At 35.2% G+C, this 22,590-nt stretch overlaps 1 protein-coding gene across 2 annotated transcripts in view; it reads left to right on the top strand.

Moving 5' to 3' along the window:
* adcy1a (adenylate cyclase 1a) overlaps window positions 1-20,498 on the top strand; it is an 80,134-nt gene extending 59,636 nt beyond the window's left edge. The window contains exons 10-20 of one of the 2 annotated variants that reach the window (XM_038291772.1): window positions 1,647-1,744; window positions 1,843-1,927; window positions 2,721-2,810; window positions 6,788-7,062; window positions 7,340-7,466; window positions 8,477-8,593; window positions 11,186-11,332; window positions 11,755-11,853; window positions 14,524-14,638; window positions 16,638-16,762; window positions 20,138-20,498. In XM_038291772.1, the coding sequence (XP_038147700.1) occupies window positions 1,647-1,744; window positions 1,843-1,927; window positions 2,721-2,810; window positions 6,788-7,062; window positions 7,340-7,466; window positions 8,477-8,593; window positions 11,186-11,332; window positions 11,755-11,853; window positions 14,524-14,638; window positions 16,638-16,762; window positions 20,138-20,470 (1,611 nt within the window). In that variant the 3' untranslated portion in view covers window positions 20,471-20,498. The remainder of the gene's footprint in view (window positions 1-1,646; window positions 1,745-1,842; window positions 1,928-2,720; window positions 2,811-6,787; window positions 7,063-7,339; window positions 7,467-8,476; window positions 8,594-11,185; window positions 11,333-11,754; window positions 11,854-14,523; window positions 14,639-16,637; window positions 16,763-20,137) is intronic. The other variant, XM_038291773.1, reaches the window with a different exon arrangement.
* The last annotated feature ends 2,092 nt before the right edge of the window (window positions 20,499-22,590 follow it).

Raw genomic sequence — 22,590 nt, 5'->3', positions numbered from 1 at the left:
AAACAAAGCTGTTACAGTATAAATGATTTACCAGATGCCTCAAATAAAAAATTGGGCAGTTCAATTGAAAACATTTCTAAATTAATTTGGGGAGGGATTATTAGCCTAATCCTTACTCTGACTTAAAAGGCAAACTGAATGTGTTAAAACTGCAGAGTTATTTTACATAAGATAATCCCACATATTAATGTGAACACTGTAGTAAGTTGTTTTACATTGAGATACACTTAAAGATACTTTGTAAGGAAGCCTAAAGCTGCCAAATGATAACAGACTTTCTATTGCTGCAGTCAGAAAACGGTTAAATAATGTATACAGGGTTTCTTGACTTAATGGAGATGCAGTTTGTCACCCTTTTTTAATATGTACAGTTCCACTTTGAATTATTTGATGTATCAGTTTTGCAGTATAATTGCAAGAAAATAAAAGATACCATAACATTAATATATTCTATTGGGTTTTCTTGTGTTTTTCTGAATACTTTTATGATGGGAGCCCCTTTTTCGCTTTAGCACATTGCCCAGACAATGCCTGTGTACCTCTATACTACTGCTGATAAAAAAAACATGATTAAGCAATGTGAAGAAAACAAAAAAATGTCATGTTAGTCATTTTACTGTTATTGGAAACTTAATTTTTTAAATCATACTTTGGTTTTGACTTATGTGTATTTTATTGCTAATGATTACAAATATGCAAAGCAAAATCATTTTACAGATTTAAATATTATGTGTGCCTTATATTGACTACCCCTGGCTAATTCAGAAAGCCCTAGTTACTACGGATGAAAGGTGAAGCCAGCCTTAATTGCCATGCATTTGGTCATGATAAAGGATAAAATGCAAGACACATACTAAGTAATTACCTACACTCACCAGGCACTTTATTAGGTACACCTTGCTAGTACAGGGTAGACCCCCCTTTGCCTTCAGAACTTCCTCAATCCTTCTTGGCATTGATTAAACAATGTACTCAGATATTCTCAGAGAGTTTGGTCCATATTGACATGCTGGCATCACACAACTCTGCAATAGGGAGTTGTTAGGGTTGTTATTGACCTGGCTTGCAGGAGCAATGCTTTGACCACCTGTTTCAGTTCAATTTGCATGTTTTCTAAGCCATAACAAGGCTTTTGTTGGGCTACTCTGTAAAGCCTGGAGCTCCATGCTAATGCAGACATTTTAAATTGAGAAAGCTTTCTGGATTAGAAGCAAAAGGTCTTCAAACTTGGACAAAAAAAGTCCAGTGTCTTTGTTTCTAACTTTTCTTTTGAATGGCTTTGATCTGGATGACTGAGAATCTTCACCAGCATGTTCAAACCGAGCATCAGAATGCCTTCACCATGTCTACTTGCCTAAATGAATTGAGGTTTTGCCATGTGATTGGCTTATTAGAAATGTGTGTTAACGAGCAGTTGGACAGGTGTCCCAAATAAAGTGGCCAGTGAGTGTACTTTGGTACTTTGTAACTTTTTTAGTGTTTATATTTACAATAACCGGGCAAGAAATACTAAACTCAGTAAATCTAAAAGATAAAATCATGAACAACGCCTGGCAACCAAATATGTGTAAAGAACCTACAGAAGCAGGTGTTGACGGATAGATTTATGCTCCAAACTTCTAACAGTGTTTTATGTTCTCCCTTAGTATCACCAGGTTTATGATGACCATTTCATCAGTGCGGTGGTTCTCTCTCTGATCCTGGGTGCTCTGTTCAGCCTTATCTATCTACTAATGATCCCACAGTAGGAACACCAGCACTCTCACACATTCATGTTCTGTATTAATCCTTTGAAAAAGCTTCAGAATTTTTTTGATTTTTATGTTGTTGTTTTTTTCATAGGGGGAGGTTGGTGTTGCTACTGTTGGTGCTGTGTGTGTGTTTCCATGTCGCCTGTGTGATGTACCTGCATCTCACCAAAGTTCAGGTAGGACTTCCTTCTTCACTTCAGGATCTCTTTTGTCTACCTTTTATTAAACTTTTTTAAACCGACAACATTCTTCTGCCAATAGCAATCTACCCTAGAGCATTATGAGGCCAATAGGTTTCAACGGAGACAGACTTTCTTTTCTATTACTCAGTGCTTTAGAAAAACACCCTGTACAGCTTTGGCTTTTTAAAATCACTGACAGCCATTTTTACCTCATTTGTCCTTATGAAAATATGCTTAGTTTTTTTATACCTTTGTGCAGTTTTGAGTCCAACTCACTATCTGTTTTTGAGAAATGTCCATTTTTGCAATTCTTTGTACTTTAAACTATCTGTCCACACATTTTTGAATACATTACTGATATTGCTTATGATCTATGCTTAATACCGATGGCATCTTTTCTGTATTAACTATTTATATTAAATGTTCTATTGATTTTCCCAGTTTTCAAAATCACAATATGTTCAATTTCTACCTAATTATTTGGGAACTTCTCATTTTGTATTAGTTAATTTCTTTTTTAATTTTGTTCATCTGATTATTCTAAAACATTTATTCAGATTTCTGACAATATACAATACTTTTATTTTAATATCTTATTTTCTCATTATTGACTTTGTACTATTATTATAAGACATTCATTTAGATTTCTATTGATTTCTGGCATTGATGATGAACCTGTTTAATGCATTTATTTTAAAGTTGTATACTCTATGTAAATGAAATATTTTTTTATCGCTGCTTTTAAACATCAGCCTCTCAGCCCATCAGTTCTTTTCTGTGGTTCTAGTGCCAACCAGGATGTCTGACCATCCAGATTCGAACAGTCCTCTGCATCTTCTTGGTTATGCTCACCTACTCTGTTACACAGGCCTGTGTGGTAAGTCTTTGTTTGACACCACTAACCCATATATTTGTAACTATTAGCACTCCTTTTGTCTTTAATGCAGTAACATAATCTCTCATTGAATTTATCGATACATCCAACAGCTATAAGCTGCTATAAAGTAAATGATGATTAGAGAACACAACAGGACCTGTGAAAAAGTTTCGTATTTTTTACTCTCATTTTAGAAAATCAAAATCATATATTGCATTAAACAGAGTGAAATAAGTCAAGCCTCTAATTTTGATGATTGTGGCAGATAATGAAAACCTATAATACAGTTCAAAAAAATAAATGAAATTAAATTTCCTAAAAAAAAAAAAAAAAAAAGGTTTCATGAGCTTTAAATGATCTCTTAGTCTGGGTCCATAAGGTGCACTGTCATTCGGGTAATACTGCTGACTTGACAGTTGTCCAGAAGAAACCCTCAAGAGAATAAGCTATAGAAATCCATTCCTAAATAAGTTGGTTGTTCACAAAGTGCTGTGTCCAAGCATATTCACAGAAAGCAGAGGGGAAGGAAAAGTAAAAAACACAAAGCCATGAGAGGATTGTTAAACTCAATCCATAGGACTTCCTGATCCTACGAGAACTCACTGCCAGTCAATTTGATGGTGACATTTTTCCCAATGGAATGTAAGAGTAATGATGATGGCATCGACTGATTGATCCCCCCTGCACTTTTTTTTTATTTCCCACACACCACCTTTTCAAAGATAATATGAGACGTTTTTTGTGCAGCGCTGACGCACCAGGCACTGTTTACTTTGCCTCGCCAAAGCTGCCTTTTCTGCAGTGGAGGGTTTGGTAACTTGCGGCTCTCTGGAGCACATGTGGTTGGCAAGCAACTGTTTTACCAGTCCAGGGAAAAAAAATCTCTGCCTTGGGAGTGAACTGTAGCTGGTGTCAGTGCATCAAAAGTCACTAACACACAAGTTTTAAAATTTGGCATTCAAGCGACTCCTAAACCAGACACAATGTCAGGACCCTTATACCTGCTAAGGACACAAATGAAAGTGTAGCTCAGTGGTACAATGTTTTTTTGTGTGTTTTTTTTTTTTAGATGAAAGAGTTTGATTTAATTAATAAAATCAAGTTTCACAGCAGAGTCAGAGAAGTTCAGAGAGGCATGAAATCCACATTGCATGAATTCCCCTCTGTTAGTAATGATTTGGGATGCTACATCTCAGACGTGATGCTGGTCAACTGTTTGGATCTCTCTCTACGTTAGAAGTAAACAACAGTATTTTCCAGGGAACCAATGAGAACTTCCTCTGTCTGTCTACTGACAAGATCTATAGAGATGCTCATTTCATTTTACAGTAAAGCTTTGGATTTGCCTAAGATGTAATTGTAAACTGTAATGTAATCTTTTGCCGCTGTCTGCAGGACTCCCTTGAAAAAGAGATTGTTAATCTCAATGGGACTTTTCCTGGTTAAATAAAGGAATAAATAAAAAAAAAGGTACCAAAAACAAGATTGGCCAGCAAACTGGCCTGACTTCAACCAAAAAGAGGATGTAATGGTAATATCACAAAGAAAATGTCAGACAATTTAACAAAATAGAGAGTCTTACCTGAGGAGTGTTATTAAAGCAATCTGTTTTTTTTCCCCATCTCAGCAGAACCAGAGGCTGATTGCCACCATGTCACATCACTTTGATCCAGTAATTAATGCAAAAGGACTTTTAGCACATTCCTTCCAATAAAGATGTACATGGCTCTTGGTTCAGAAGCATTTTAGTTCCACTCACTTTAGCGCTGTCAAATGTTTTTTAAAGTGACCATGCAATCCAACAAACTTTATTTCCTCTCGATCAAGGAGCTTTATTTTCCAAAAAACAAACTTAGAATTTCTTACCGCAGTATGACGTGACAGGCAGATCATATCGGCTCATTTCATTCCCTTTTATGCTACTCAAAAAAAACAAAAACAAAAAAAAACAATAATCAATAGCAGTCAAAAACTGTATGGTTGCATGCCTGAATCCAAGAGCTCACCCCAATAGCCTACTCTAATATATTTCAGATGCTATAGTCACCTGTCTATAATGCAGGGGCGGAGGCGAGAAACAGTGTAAATTATGCACAGCAGCAAAAATACAACTAAACAAATTCTTTATTTCATAATTTCATAATTCATAAGTCAACTCATACCTCAAACCAAAATATTTCATGTTCATATATGTCATACCAAATCAGACAAACATAGTAAAATAGAAATAATAAATATTTAATCATAAATCAAGCGTTTGGCTCCAACAAGGCCCAACAAAAAAAACAACAACAAAAAACAGCTGTTCATGCACTTTATTTGGAAATTTCATTATCTGTAAGCCACAATCATCGAAATATAAAGAATTAGATTCTTGAATTTTTTTCCTCTGTGTTTAATGAATTTAGTTTCACTTTCTAAAATGTGTAAAAATATATTGAACTTTCCTTCTATAATCTATTCTTATAGACATCCCTATAACTACTGCCTCACTTTGTTTAGTTGTGATCCTGGAAACATTTTCCAACCAGGTCTCTGAAGACCTGAGGGGTCAACCTGGTTTGTACGTGAAAAAAATTCTTTGCGAATTCAAATATGTGTACCTTACTCGCCTGCTCTAGGATTTCAACTGGAACCCTATGCTTTGGTTAAATTATATTAAGATAAAGATCTTTTTTTAAACAAGTAAATCACAACAAGACCTGCCTAGAACAAAACATGTATTTGCTAAAAATTGATCCCATGATCGCTTCACTGGAGTTCAGTGTGAATACAATACAATTAAATTTCATATAAATTTCTATTGGATTTTACCTGAGATATGAAACATGGTTAAAAATATTGCTTTGAGCAGGAAAGAGAAACTAGATCAACACAGAAATGGCGCAAGGCCCCAACAGTCTGCAGTAATAATTCTATTAAAAATTAATGTGCTTACAGAAGGTAGAAAAGTGCATTGATAATAACCTCTATATCCAGGAGAATAAATCATTTTTAATATGTCATAACACATAAACTTAACAAAAAAATTAAGAGGATGTACTTTTCCCCCCATTACATTTAGCTTTGTTAGCTCCTTCCTTGTTCAGATGCAGGGATTTGCTTCTTGTTGCTGTAGAAAAGACTCTTTTTATTTTAATTTTTTTTAATTTCTGCATTAAAATTTTCATTTGTTGAAAATATTACTTTAATACGACTGATAAGTGAAATAGTGGGTACTCCTGCTGCCTTGCAGCAAGAAGGTTCCGGGTTCGATTCCCGGCCCGGGGTCTTTCTGCATTTGGTTTACATGTTCTCCCTGTGCATGCGTGGGTTCTCTCCTGATACAACATGACTGCTAGGTTAATTGGCTTCTCTAAATTTTCCTTAGGTGTGTGTGAATGGTTGTTTGTCCTGTGTTGCCCTGTAATTGACTGGTGATCTGTCCAGGATGAACCCCCTCTCTCGCCCTTAGACAGCTGGAGATAGGCACGAGCATACATCGCGACCCCGCTTGGGATAAGCGTGACGGAAAATTGATGGATATTACTTAATATAAGTTAGAATATTAATCTTGAATGATATGGTTTTCTGTTTTATTTTATATCTTATTATTTTACTAATTGGACTGTCTTGATATAGTGAAGAGTGAAGAGCATGAATAAAGTATTTACTATTGTTCAGTTTGAGGAGGGGGAATAAAGATCTATAATCTCTGGGGTAGAACAAAAATATGTCTTTAGCTTCTAATATTAGCCCTCATAGATGTTTACGAACCTGAACCCCAATACACCAATAGGAAAGGTTGTTTTATTGCAGTCAAATAGTCACTTACTTGTAATCCATTCCATAATCCATAATGGTAATCCATTAATTCTTACATCATCATGATTATATCATGAAACGCATATTTTTTGGACTGCTAATAGTAATCTGTACTTCATACTGCATGATTTGTAAGTGGGAGATCAGTGACGACCACATGTGACTTCTTGCAGGCGGGTTGTGTGCCTTGGGGTAAAATTGAGAGGAACTCTAGCCGTTTTGTGGAAGACATCCCTGCCAATGCCCTCGGCGTTGGACGTTCCAACAGCTCCACAGTGGACAGGATGGTTCCCAGCATGGCTTATGCCCTGCTGTCCTGTGTGGCGGGGACCCTAACTGTAGTCCCTTACCTCCGTGTTTCATCTCTCCCTAAGATTTTGCTGCTCTTCATCGTCTCTGTTACCTACACGGCGGTTATGGAGAGCAGTGGCTACCGACAGGCGGTGGGGTGAGACGCTCTTACTTCAGTTTGGTGCTGGATTACAAATTAAGATTTCATCCCTGTTGTCAAAACTGTATATTTTGTGGTGCTTAAGGATTATAACACCACCAGAAGTTGATTTGATAGCTAAAACATAAATTAAAGAATTTGAACTTTAACTTTGGTGGACCCGAATACCTCATTCTTGGCAGCACCAAATGAAATCCCTAAATTAGACCTTTTTTTATCATTATTATTAGATAATAGAGATTATTTTCTTTTCTGTGTTTAAATCATGGTCCAGTGGCGGCTTTCTTCACACAAGGGGCTACGATCCAGTGTTGGCTGTCCTGCTGTTTTCAGGAGCTCTGGCTCTTCATTCCAGGCAGTTGGATTTGAAGCTGCGGCTTGACTATCTTTGGGCAACACAGGTGAGAATACATCCAACATAAAGAACTCTAACTGCTCCTGGGTCCTGACCTTTACTTAGAACAAGCTTTTTCTGATATTATTTGAAGCATATTTTTTTTTTTGTATTTCTTTGCAAAAAAAAAAAGTCTGTTCTTAGCATTCGACTGTACTGCTTATAAGAATAGAAACATTTTCAAAAGTGTTTGTGAACTTTTGTTTAATTACACTAAAGAAACTAGATAAATGCAGACTTTTACATCTTTCTGAAGATGATTGAAGAACTTTCAAAAATGATAAGATCTACTGCATAAAACATACATGGTAAATATCTATGCTTCAACTGTTTGAGCAGCATTTCAATGTTTCCTTCATCAGTTCGTTTACACAAGCCCAGAGGTGCTAGTCCCTATTTAGGCTGCACCACAGTGAATCCATAAAAAAATAAAAGATATTTTGTTGTAGAGTAGTAGATTTATAAAGTTTGTAAAATCAAATATTACATGGGGCCATGGTCAAAAACATGTTACCTTAACATACAAACCTTGCCAGAAATATCTAATGATGTAGGAGGTCAAAAAAAGGTCCGGATGCTATATGTTTCTGTTGTACTTTTGACATATTATAAATGCAGTAGTTGCTGAAATATAGTAAATTTTTTAACATTTATAACTGTTAAAAACGTAATTGAGCCATTTTGTTAATGTTGGATTTAAAGTTTGGTTGTTTATTTACCAAACATAAAGAGGAAGTGAAGATACAGCAAATGGATATCATATCAATTCACTCTTTATTACCTCTGTACTTTTATCTTCTTGGCACTAAGTATTACACATTTGTTAAATACAAGTTAATATTACAATTAATTATATTTCAAATTTGTTTTTCCAAAGCTCCAGTTTCTTGTAATCCAGGGTGATGGTGTTTTAAGAAAAACTTAATCTCTCTTGTTTGCTAATCATTATCTCCCTCTAGTGATATAGGCTGGCTATTACATCTCCATTCCAATGTCCTCTGTTTATTGGAATTCTAGGCAGAAGAGGAGAGAGATGATATGGAGAAGGTAAAGCTGGACAATAAGAGAATACTGTTCAACCTGCTTCCAGCTCATGTGGCTCAGCACTTCCTGATGTCAAACCCAAGAAACATGGTGAGACATGTGCATTGATGTATTTAGTTGAAAGCAGACTGTAAGAAGAAAGACAGACCCATCAAAAATGCTGACCTGTGTAAATAATTGAAATAATTTGATAAATGCAGAAGCATCAGGTTTACAAGATAATCAAGAACTGAATCTACACCCTCTGATGACTTTTAAAAAATGCTTCATTTATAATTTGCTAATAACACTTGGGCTGTAATTTCAAAATCAAAAGGGGCTATGAGAGTAGTTCAAGCAATTTAAAGCTATAGATTGTTGTCAAACAGTTGCTCACTAATATTTATTTTACAATAAGTGAGCAACAAAAGTCATTAACCTTATTACCTTCCATTTATATTGTCCTGATATACAGGGCCATGTTTAAAGTTGTTACAGTGCTTTATAAATTGTGTGCAACAGTCACCAGAGCTCAGTTTTACAGAACAGCTTTATGTTCTGAAATATAGTAATAACTTAAAAAACATATTTTTTTTTTTTCTAAGCTGTGTTTAAAATTCCATAATCTTTTTAAACCTTTCTGCTGCAACGAATTTGTGGTTTATGTTCAACTCGTAAACACATCCACCCATTTATTGCCCATTTCACTGATAATTCCTGCTGAAATGATGTAAGCACCTTCATTGCCCCACCCCCACATGTTTTTGGTTTTTACTAAGTCATTATATTGAAAACAGGACCACTTCTAAAATTGAGCTCAATTATTTTTCTAAACCCATGATTCAGTGTCTGAAAACTCTGAATACTTAACATACCTGTCACTTATTTGTCATGTCCTCCTCAGAAATAATACCAAAAGAAAATCTGTGTGGTATTTCCTAACGTTTCCTGAAAGTGCAGAGCTTTGTATCATTAAGAAAAATAGCTGTTTATCAATGAATAAAAACTGTCCAAAAGCAGAAATATTCATTGTATTCTGATTTTAAAAAGAGCTAATTGAAGCTTTACAGATTTTATAGATAAAAAATCAAATCACAGTTAGATACAACTTAAGGCCAGCAGTTGTAAGTGTAAAAAATCCTCAAATAACTGAAGAGAAAGGTTTTTTTGTTTTTTTTTTACACAGCACAACTAAATAGCAATACAATTGCACTGGGACTATTTAGGATAGGCTGGAAAATTTTATTCTGACATAAAGGCACCTTTCCTAAACAGCTTGTTGAAGAACACTCTTGCATTTCTGGGTATAGGAAATTTTCCAAAAAAAAAAAAAAAAAGAAACAAGAGCAGTTTTATCCTTCGACAATCAGCAGGGCAATGCATCAGACAGTGTGGATCAGCCAGGATGTTTATTTCCAGCACAAAATTGACCCCCACAGAGTTGCAGTGTTCAGAAAGACTTCATCTGTTTCCTCTGGGCTAAAGTTCAGCATAGACTGCATTCAAAGCACAGCAATGTGGGTTTGGAGTTTCACTCCTCTCACAGTGTGGTTTAAGAAAACATTTTCACTGGCTTGGGAAGCTTCTTTTATCCTGACATATAGGCACAATTTCGTGTTTTGCTCAATTTTCTAATTATTTCATATAAGTTCATTAGCAACTGAAATAATGTTTATTGAGATAATAAAAGTACCAGGCATGAATGCAGGAGATTTGAAAAAGACTTTGGAGCTCTGCTCCTTTTCACCTTGACTGTTCTCTAAACATATGATCATAACTCAAAACTCTGCATATTTGCTATCTTTAGTTTCCATGCAGTATTTGTCATGAGTGTTTTAAAAAGAAAGAAAAAAAAAACGCATGTGACAAGAAATCTGATGATGCTGAAGAAAAAGTGCAAGATTATGCTCCTCTTCATGCCCTTCCTAAGGAAGAGTTGGGTGAATAGTGCCTTTACACAATCTTTACTTTACACAAGTAAAACAGAACAGAACAACTTCTTAAATATATTTTTTTTTCCTAAACACCCATGACATATTTTCATTGTGTGATAATATAAATTCTCTTTCTAATATTATACTTGTTTTGTCCAGTTTTGCAGTAAGTACGTTGTTGTTTTAAGAGCAGCTTGGGCTAGTTACTGCTTGACTCATTCAGTCTTTGCTTTCATGAGATATCTAGTTGTTGTCATCTTTTCTGTCTTTAAAAGTCCACCTTTCAATAAAAAAAAACTCATGGTAGTTTTCTGTGAAGGCTAGTGGCTTAGCAGTAAAACTGCGGTGTACGTAAGAGAACTGTGCTGGGTCCCCTCCCAGATTTTGTTTCTTATTTTAACCCTAACAATTTTGCGTGGGGATTTTCCAAAAGGTTAATCATTTTAGCAAGAACAATTTTTTCTAAGTATCTCCAAATAATAAGCCATGTTAAGGTGTAAAAGACATTTAAATAAACACTATTGTTTTATCTTTTCACTTATGCCCCTAATAAGCAATAATAAGCATCCAACAAGGACAGTTAAAAATCTGAGTTAAGTCTTGCATGGCAACAGGTGAGCTTATTAAGAATATAGTCAGACTGAATGAGTTGTACGAGACAAGAGCAACTGAAAATAACAGTTAATGAAAATCGTTAGAGTTAATCAAGACTCAACACCAAAAGGATAAAAAAGTTTTTTTTTTTTATGTTCTTTTTTATTCCTTTCAGGACCTTTATTATCAGTCCTATGCTCAAGTTGGTGTTCTGTTTGCCTCCATCGCCAACTTCAATGACTTCTACATCGAGCTGGATGGGAACAACATGGGAGTCGAGTGCCTGAGGCTGCTCAATGAGATCATTGCGGACTTCGATGAGGTGGTTTAAACCGTTCATTTAATTTCACCCTCTATCTATAAATCATCTGTTTTTTAGATGGTTTGTTCCACAATGCCGATCTTAGGTCTACAAGCTCCTGCTGAGTGCAGGGTGATACACAGAGCGTCATCTTTTAAAAATGAGATTGTGGCCCAGAGTTGGGTTTATAGAAATACCATGTTTACTGATGTAATATACCAAACTTTGGTTATGGTTGGGAAAGTTCTTCAATGTAACAAATTACTTACAGATGATCCCTGGCCTCTTTGGATCTGTAATCAGCAGAACCAAGCATGCCTTTACTCAAACATTTTTCTATCAAGCTGCAATACAGATTTACAGAGGATTTGCCTGTTTTGAAATCTTATTTGAGAACTCTTTTTTTTTTTTACTATCTTGAAATGTCTGTTTTTCTTTTGCAGCTCATGGATAAAGATTGCTACAGGGATATTGAGAAAATCAAGACCATTGGTAGTACATATATGGCTGCAGTGGGGCTGGTCCCTACAACTGCTTCTAAGGTACTCATAGTGTTTGTTTTGAATAATCTATCTATCTATCTATCTATCTATCTATCTATCTATCTATCTATCTATCTATCTATCTATCTATCTATCTATCTATCTATCTATCTATCTATCTATCTATCTATCTATCTATCTATCTATCTATCTATCTATCTATCTATCTATCTATCTATCTATCTATCTATCTATCTATCTATCTATCTATCTATCTATCTATCTATCTATCTATCTATCTATCTATCTATCTATCTATCTATCTATCTATCTATCTATCTATCTATCTATCTATCTATCTATCTATCTATCTATCTATCTATCTATCTATCTATCTATCTATCTATCTATCTATCTATCTATCTATCTATCTATCTATCTATCTATCTATCTATCTATCTATCTATCTATCTATCTATCTATCTATCTATCTATCTATCTATCTATCTATCTATCTATCTATCTATCTATCTATCTATCTATCTATCTATCTATCTATCTATCTATCTATCTATCTATCTATCTATCTATCTATCTATCTATCTATCTATCTATCTATCTATCTATCTATCTATCTATCTATCTATCTATCTATCTATCTATCTATCTATCTATCTATCTATCTATCTATCTATCTATCTATCTATCTATCTATCTATCTATCTATCTATCTATCTATCTATCTATCTATCTATCTATCTATCTATCTATCTATCTATCTATCTATCTATCTATCTATCTATCTATCTATCTATCTATCTATCTATCTATCTATCTATCTATCTATCTATCTATCTATCTATCTATCTATCTATCTATCTATCTATCTATCTATCTATCTATCTATCTATCTATCTATCTATCTATCTATCTATCTATCTATCTATCTATCTATCTATCTATCTATCTATCTATCTATCTATCTATCTATCTATCTATCTATCTATCTATCTATCTATCTATCTATCTATCTATCTATCTATCTATCTATCTATCTATCTATCTATCTATCTATCTATCTATCTATCTATCTATCTATCTATCTATCTATCTATCTATCTATCTATCTATCTATCTATCTATCTATCTATCTATCTATCTATCTATCTATCTATCTATCTATCTATCTATCTATCTATCTATCTATCTATCTATCTATCTATCTATCTATCTATCTATCTATCTATCTATCTATCTATCTATCTATCTATGAATGACAGTTAAAGCAGTGCTCTCAAACTCCAATTCTCAAGAGCCGACATCTTGCAATTGTTAGATATGTTTCTATTTCTACACACCTGACTCCAATATATGCTCTTTTGGAAAACTGTTGGACTTCTGCTAGGGAGCTAGTTTAGTTAGCCATTTATTTCCGGCGTTTAGGGCAAGGGACACATTTAAAAGTTGCGAAGTCTGTAATCATTTGTTGTTTTCTTTCATGTTAAATCCTGTTAAACAAAAAAACTTGTCTAACAGAGACTACTCTCTTGTACATAGTGTAAAGTGCCTCTGCTTATATTAATTATGGATCATTTACAGATAAAGGTCCTGAAAGTTTCATAAACAACTACAATAGATTGTTGAATATTTGACCAATGCAGTTTACAACTGAACATCAGAATGTGTTTCTCTAAAGAAAATCAGTTAGATTCAAGGGCTATTTTGAAATATGCTTTTAAGAAAGGAAATGAATTGAGTTTTTTAAATGTGCAACAACAAAATACTAAACTGTGATAAATTTATATAAGGATTAAAGTGAAGACAGAACATGCTAACCTGGTTTTATTTCACTAAAGCATTTTATTTTCAAGACAGCTGAATTTTTATGTAATACATAGAGAAATGTTTTCTTTGTTGTTATTCCTAGTTGTCAAGCAGAACACTCCGTTACTTAAAATCAGTATTAGGATGTCGCAGCTTTACAACAATAGTGAGGTAAAACTGGGTAATGCATCCAAAGATGATACATCTATTATGCCTTTGTAAAGTCTGTTTGATTTATTTATTTTAAATTTACAGGACATTATGTTCAATCTTGAAGAAATGACATTCAGTCAGTCTTGAACATAGTCTTTTAAAGGCTTAAGACTTCCTCTTTTGTCAACTATGTTTTTTATTAAACAGGCTTTAGTCAAGGTATTTTATGAAAAAGTAAACAATGTTAAAACAAAAAACCCAAAACAACTTTGAACAACCATTATAAAAACAGGGAATATAATGAAACACATTGAAATATAGAGAAAGTCAAACTTTTGGCAAGAACACACTGCAAAAAAGATAAATCTAAAGTCATTTTTTCTTAAAGTAAGTGCATTTTGTCTTGAATTGAGGAGGTAATTGAGTCCCTTTGCCAATGGAACAAGACGATTTACATAAAAACAAAAACAAAAAAAACAATTATATTAGCTTATTTCAAATGCATATTATCTATTGATCTTATTTTAAGTATAAAAAATCTCATTCCATTGGCAAATCTTCTTATTTATCTGCTCAAATTAAGGGCAAATACACTTTATTTAAGGCGTTTTTACTTATTTCTAGATCGTTTTTGCAGTGCATGAATAGAAATTTAGGCAGATTTAAAACTTATCTGATTCATACATCCTATTTATTAGAAGCGAGATACGTTTTTGGAGCTAATTTGCATTTTTCATGTGTTTTTTCTTTCAGACAAAAAAGTCCATCACTTCACACTTACGCATGGTGTCAGACTTTGCCATTGAGATGTTTGATGTTCTTGATGCCATCAACTACCAGTCCTACAACGACTTTGTCTTAAGAGTAGGTGGGTAAAGAGAATAACCCTCTAAGTGGTCCGAACATTAAAGACCTTTTAACCTTTTGGTTTTGAGGGGGGCATTCCAGTAAGTTTGCCAGGAATATACATCAGAGAGAGCGTCATCTCCAGGAAGCCTGTAAACTGAGGTTCTTGGTTCCATTGTGTTCCGTATCCTGTGGAGAGTTTTTTGTTTTAATCCCGCTATGCGCTGGTGTACAGAGTTATCCTGTTTGCATAGTCAGGCTTTTATACTTTGCTTGATTTGATTGATTGGCATCTTTGTAGAATATTTGGTATTCAATTAGATTTAATTCAAAAAAATGCATGTGTTTGTCATTATTTTAAACCAAGAGAGACGCTTTTTTATTGGTAAAGATATGATACCACCGTTTTATAGCTGGTAAAAAATACTTCTTGCTAACCATGAAAAACTGCATATAGCTTATAATGGAATACAGAAGACATAAGCTAGACTCAGCTTTATGGTTTTTCCTAAATTTTTCCAAGTTTTATCAGGTATATATATGCTTCTTTGTTATGAGGGGAAAGATTTGATAAAAAAAAATGGGAGGCAGTTTTTTATCTGATTCTACCTATCTTAATATTTTCTGACCCCAGACACTTACAGCTGTGCTTGAAAGTTTACATACCCTCACATTATAGAAAATGATAAATTCACACTAGTAATTCAAATAACACAAAAATGAAACAATAATAATAAATACAAAATGTACTAAATTGTAATTTAGTAAAATTAAATATTGCTTTTAAATTTTGGTTTGAAAAATAATTCTAAAAAATCAAACTGTCCCAGACAAATTAAAGTACCTTCCTCATGAACAGTATACCTGTCACAGGTGCAGAAATCTGACTGAACATTTCCTGAAGTAAGGTTTCTACAGCTACTGCAGGGATGTTTTATACCTCTTTAGTTGTACTTTATGGTTGGTATAAGCATACGAAGAAATATTTGGCTGTCTAATCCTTTTTCTTGTAAATATTTAATTAAACAGTCTTCTCAAAATCAAATACCTGCAGCACAATGTTGAGAAATAAAATAATACTTATATGTGAAAATACTACTATCCATCCATCCATCCATTTTCTGTTACACTTATCCCCACTGGGTCATGAGGGGTACTGCTTCCTATGTCCAGCTGTCTACAGGCAAGAGGCGGGGTACACCCTGGACAGGTTGCCAGTTCATCACAGGGCAAAATATTACTAGGGAAGCATATTCTTATGCTTTTAGAACAATATTCATCTTCAATAAACTTCTGTAATTCCTTCTCAAATCATATTGTCAGGGGTCATGATAGTTTATACTGATACTGCAGACACAAAGTTGAATAAGTGGAAGGTTTTTCTCTTTCTTTTTAGCAACATTAACTCTTTTTATTGCCTTAGCATTCCTTTAATTTCTGAATTCTCATCTCAGGGTTTTTTTTTTTGCACTATTTTATTACAATATGTAAATAGTCACAACAAACACTGCTTATCTTACAGATATCTATGTTTTGCTGTTTTTCTGTTTTTCTCACCTTCACAAATTCAGCCTGAGTTTTTGCACAGCCACCATCAGTTAACCCATTAATTCTACTTAGAGGTTCTGCTTTTGCTTTTTAACATATTTAGTGTTAATTTATCGCACTCCCTACATGATTGGATTCCTGGTTTAGATCTCAGGAAGGTTTTCTATGATTATTTTTTATAGCTCATTACTTTCTTTGCTTCTCTCTGAAAAAAGGAAGATTTCATATTTGATATTCAAATAAAACCTTGCACGATCAGATTCAGATCATACACGGAAAATAAGTAATCTACCAGGGTTAAATATTATTTATTACAATACATATATCAGAATCAGAATCAGAAATACTTTAATAATCCCAGAGGGAAATTACTTTTGTTACACGCTCTAGTTACAGTTTTACATGATATATACACACATCCAACTATGTATTAATATGTGACACTTGGGACATTATCACCTGTTTTACTCTAGGAATCAACGTTGGCCCTGTGGTGGCAGGAGTGATTGGAGCCCGTCGGCCTCAGTATGATATCTGGGGAAACACAGTAAATGTAGCCAGCAGGATGGACAGTACAGGAGTTCAAGGAAAAATACAGGTATGGAACTATAAACAATAGCTCCAGTTTTTTAGCTACTAAAAGCTTAACTTTGGAAGCAACAGCGAACCTGTACAACCCTCAAAAGGATCCCTGAGAACTTTTTTATTAGTGTTTAATCATGGTAAAAATATGATAATTTGAAGCATTTAAACTTTTGAAAAAAAAAAGCATCCAAAGAATGTCTACAATGGTTGAGAATAATTATTTCATAATTTTTTTCGCACAATAAGGCGCACCTAAAAGCCTTCATTGTTCTCAAAAACTGACAGTGCACTTAATTATCCGGTGTGCCCTATGTATGGACCAGGATTAAGCATAAACAGGTCTTGCAACTACAGGGAGCAGCCACCAACTCCATTTTCTCCTGTAGAAGACGTAGCACGCAGTGGATACTGGGAATTTTCATTTCCATTTGTGTGTGTTAAAACACCATAATGGCTCCTTTCTAGAGACATGCATATAACCCAGGGCTAAAACTCAAAGCTATCAGTTACACAGTAAAACATGGTAATAGAGCTCGAGAATTGAACATTAATGAATCAATGGTACTGAAGTGGAGGAAGCAAGAAGATGACTTGCACCAAGTAAGAAGACTAAACAGAGTTTCCAAGAGAACAAATCAAGATGAATACAGTTAGAGAACAAACTCAAACTGTGGTTTATTAAAAAGAGAGCAGCAAGTAGGAGCGCTACCACACAAACTCAACATCAATGACTATAGAGGCGGACATTCTTGAGGCTTTCAGTTTATGAAAAGACGTGTAATCTCTCAATCAGCAGACAGACTACTGTTTCACAGCAACTGCCAAAAGACTACCAAGAAAACCTGGCCCCTTCCCATGCATACTGCAAAAACAAGATCACTTAAAAAATTATCCGGCCAGAGCACATACTCAACATAGACGAAGTTCCACTCACCTTTGATATTCCTGTGAACCGCACTGTAAATAAAATATGAGCCCGTAAGGTGAATTTTCTTTCACCTTAGTTCTTGCCTGCCAAGCTAATGGCCAGAAACGTCCACCCATGGTTATTGTCAAGAGGAAGACCTTGCCAAAAGAAAACTTTGCTACCAGCGTTGTTATCAAAGCTACCTCAATGGAATGGATGGATGAAGAGAAGATGGGTGAGTGGTTGAGAGAAATTTATGTCAGGAGACAGGATGGCTTTTTTCACACAGCTTCGTCCCTATTGATCTACGTCTCGATTCGCTCTCACATCACCGATGGTTTCAAAAAACAAGTGAAGTTCACTAATTTAGTGCTTGTCGTCATTCTGGGTTGATTGACAAAATAATTCAAGCGGCTAGATATTGGTGTCAACAGGGCATTCAAAGCTAGACTGTGAACTTTGGGGGAGCAGTGAATGACAGAAGGCAAACACAGGGCGTGTTGAATCCTGTATTAGCTCAACTGTTCATTTCGGACAGTAAAGAAGAAGAATTTGAGGGATTCGTTGATGGAGAAATGAACAAATAAATTAAAATGTACGTTTCTTTTGTGTGTTTACAGCTGAAGAAAGTTGGTCATATTGCAAATGATATACAGATAAAGTTTGACTTACTTATCTGCAGAGATGGGAAGTAACGAAGTACAAATACTTCGTTACTGTACTCAAGTAGATTTTTCTGATATTTTTACTTTACTTTACTGCTTATTTTTATGGCGACTTTTTACTTCTACTCCTTACATTTTTACACAAATATCTGTACTTTCTACTCCTTACATTTTAAAAAATTGGCTCGTTACTTTAGTTTTGAATCATTTTAATGGAGTTACCGTTATTATTTTTCACGTCATCAATACCAAATTCAATCTAATTGGATGGGAATCTACGTTGCATTTGACGCACCACTACAAGATGAATCGACAGATTCGGTGGTATTCATTCGCGGCAAATCATTGCAGCTTGGTGGCGGTGGCGTTAGCATAGTAGTATGGACGACGAGATGATTAAAAATGAGCACAACGGAGATCTAGTCCTATTGGCAGACATCCATTTAAAATGTAGGCAACGGCATGAAAAAAGTGGTTTCTACTTTTACTTTTATACTTTAAGTAAATTTACAAGCCTGTACTTTGTTACTTTTACTTGAGTAAAGAAGTTTAATCAGTACTTCCACTTTAACCAGAGTATTTTTTAACACAAGTATCTGTACTTTTACTCAAGTATGGAAAGTGAGTACTTTTGCCATCTCTGCTTATCTGTCTGTTTTATTGACATTCTCTTTAGCGCAGCTGCATCTAATGTATGCATAACGCCACCCTAATAACTGCTGTAGCTTCTATTCTATGCTTGTTATAGTGCAGTGCGCCATATATAGGAAAAAAAAAATTTAAAATAGGCAATTCATTGAAGGTGTGCCTTATAGTGCGCAAAATACAGTAATTTACAAAAAGAAATTTATATAAATATTTTTTCATATACAGATGTAATTATTTATTTCTGGTAATGATGTCAACGTCAGCATGAAAGGATTTTGTACCAATAGGAATAGTAGGGGAGATGGAGATTAGAGGCCTGTACCACGAAGCAAACTCAACCTAGATGGATTACTCCCAGCCCATCCAATTAAACAATACGCAAAAATGATCAGGATCAGCGGTACCATAAAGCTGTTTATCAAAATGCTAACTCAATCCAGCTTTAACTGATCATGAACCTTTGAACATGCATGTATAAAGGCGTGAGTTAAAAGTAGCAGGCCTATCCTAATCATGAGCGCAGAAGGTAGAGTACTGTATTCCTCCTGGGAAGAACAAAAACTAATCTTCCAGATATATGAATAGAAAATACAGTCTCAAAGAAAAGTCAAACATGGTGGCGGCATCAGAGAGACACCAAATGGAATGGCAAAGGTTTGCAGAGTAAATGCACAAGTTACACATCAGTGACATTTAACACAGACTTCATCCAAATCACTGTACTGCATATTAATTGCGTGCCCCTCGGGAGTGAAGAGGACTTAAAGGGAGGAGATAAAAATATTAATTTGCATTTGCAATTAATCCAGAAAGTGATCAGTGAAAACATCTTGATTTCTGAGTTACAGAACTCAGCAGGAAAAATTGTAAAAATTCTACTCTGCTTGAAAATGGTGAAACCCCTCATATACAGCTCTGAATATACAGAATTACCTCATTATATTACATGAAACTTCGTTACATTTTCTTTTCAGTCTCAGAGACTATTTGCTCTAAATGCTCATTGTACCATTTCACAGAAACATTACAGACTTCTCACGTTTTTTTGCTCTTTGACAAGTGGACCTAATATTGTTGGATCCCAGTATGCTGATTAGGCTATTCAGATTGACTCACAACAGTCTAAAATTCATATTTCACCTAATGGTCATCTATTTTCATCCTTTAGGTGACAGAGGATGTCTACCGCCTCATTTCCGACTACTACAACTTTGTGTGTCGGGGTCAAGTCAGTGTGAAGGGCAAAGGCCAGATGCTTACATACTTTCTGGAGGGATGCAGGAAAGGGAGCAGGCCATCTCAGAGCCAGCAGCCACAGCACACCAACAGTGAGCGACGGTCGAGCGCCTTTACCCACAGCAGTGTTTGCACCAAGCTTAGTCCCACACAAACAGTGACCAGCTACTCAAACATCAGGACCCCGAGCCCAGGCGTGCCGAAAGTTACCACATCCACCAGCACTACCAGGTATCTGCCATCAGCTTCTGCAGCAGTGGTGTAATGCATGCTATCCCAAAGAGAGTTTGGGAGTAATAAAAAAAAAGAGTGGAGATGGGTAAAAGGATCGCTGTAGCAGAGAAAAGCTTGCCTCTACTCTTGATCATAGTGTTTCTGGTAGTGGAGTACAGAAAAGAGCAGAAGCTGATAGACCAGCGGGAGGCCCAGGATTCAAGTCTTCTTTCGCTATGGGACCATCCAACACCTTGATCCGACTCTCCCTCTCCATTCGAGCAGTTTGCCTCAGTCAGGATATGGGATGCATTCGCCACGTGATGCTTCGTCATCAACCCAAGGCCAAGGAGTCTCTGGGATCCAATATCCTTTTCCAAAACTGACAGTGTAGCATGCAATCATCTAACAACAACTAACACCTAGAAGTTCCTTTAAAATGACCAGTTTATTATAGTGTACATACCATGTCAGTGCTGTTGCCTTAGAGGCTGCTACTCACACAAAGTTTGGGACTCTGTTGCCTTTTAGTTCATTTGTGGAAATTTGGTGGCGAGAGACTTTAACAGGGTTATTGCTGCCTCAGTGTACTTTTAAAGCCAAATGTTTGACAGTGCAAGCAGATTTAGAGATTGCTCAAAAAAGACATGGCACTTACGGGTCGGGGATGCTGTTCATCTTACTAAAACACCATAAAAGTACAAGTTATTTTTTTTTATTACAATTCTTTAAGTGCATGATACCATAGCTGCATTTTTGTTGTGAATGCCGTCCGTTTCCCTGTGATGCTTGACTTCCAGACTCTTCCTTGTCAAAGTGTAGCAATAAAGCAGTTTGTCTCCTACCGTTAACGCGTCTTATCGCGTTCTCCCTTTTTGCATGCTGTAGCCTGCTAGGTCCTGAGTTGACCTGATAGTGTTTGTAGCTAATAGAGTGTGCATAGCTAGCCACAACAGTCCTTATCTCTGTGGGATTGAAGCATGACTTGGGGAGCTTTTGTTTTATTTTTGGTGTGATAGCCTCTTTTTTTTTTCAAAGCAAACAGTTTTGTATTTACGAAGACATATATGCTCCTGTAGAAATGTGCTTTTCAGTTGTTTTTATTAAAGACAAAGCTGTTTCGTAGAAAAAAGAAAATGTGTGTTTATGAGGAGACACCCAAATCTCTGGTTCTGGCTTCGTCATGCAAACCCAGACGATTTATTTTATAGTATAGCATTCGCAGTACGGCTTACCACAGCCATTAACTCTCCTCTAATCAGTTTTAGCATGCAATGCCTGCAAGGCTGTGGCTCGTACATGCATGCTTTGATGAAACACTGATGCAGCGCAAGCAGCAGACACTCAGAGGCTCTTTTTTAATATTGTCCTCATGCATGCACTAACATTATCGGTTTCTCTTGAATGTAGGCTGCTTTATTAAAACAACTTCTTTATGAGCTTGATGTGTGAATCTAAATGAGGGTGTTTTTTTTCCAGGATTGATAGGCATCAGGCTGAAGCAGTTTGTTTTTTAGTGGGGTCCTGCTGTATTAAAAAAAAGGAAGCTGTTTCTTTCAAACGTGCCAACCTATTTTCATAAACATATCAAACTTTTCCTGTCAAGCTGTAGCACAACTAAATAGCCGTGGCTACAGTTCTCATGGGATTTTTGTTTGTTTGTTGAATGCCTGTATTTTTACTATTCGAACTGTTCCTGAACAGTTGTTTTTTTTTCACTAAATAGAAGGCAAGAGTTGATTTTGGAAATTTAAATGACAGATGTGTTGTACTTATATTTAACATAGATGAAATATCTAGTATCTCTGATGCTTTCTTTGAGCTTTGAAATGAGGATTTTTATAAAGTTTATTTAAAATAGTTGAAGAGAAGTTACTGGAAATTAATTATCCATAATATTTTTTCTGTAAATTGGATATTTTCATACTATATGATACGGGTTATAGTTGTTATATGTAGGTAAGACCTGCTCATTTTGTCTATTTCTGAGCTATATTCTGAATTCTTTGATATTTGTCAGGTTCTTTTCGTTGAAGATGTATTTATGGAGATGTTTTATGTGAATGTAAATTTTGTTAAAGACAATATTTTATACTAAGTGTTTGCACTGAGAGATTATTGACGTATTATAAAGATTATAAAAAATAAAAGCAGCACTGCTTTGTCTCCTGC

This window comes from Cyprinodon tularosa, unplaced genomic scaffold, assembly GCF_016077235.1.
Source record: "Cyprinodon tularosa strain WSP-4 unplaced genomic scaffold, ASM1607723v1 ctg30, whole genome shotgun sequence".
Lineage (NCBI taxonomy): Eukaryota > Metazoa > Chordata > Actinopteri > Cyprinodontiformes > Cyprinodontidae > Cyprinodon > Cyprinodon tularosa.
The sequence above is the reverse complement of the archived record's forward strand: the minus strand, read 5'-3'. Positions and strand labels throughout refer to the sequence as shown.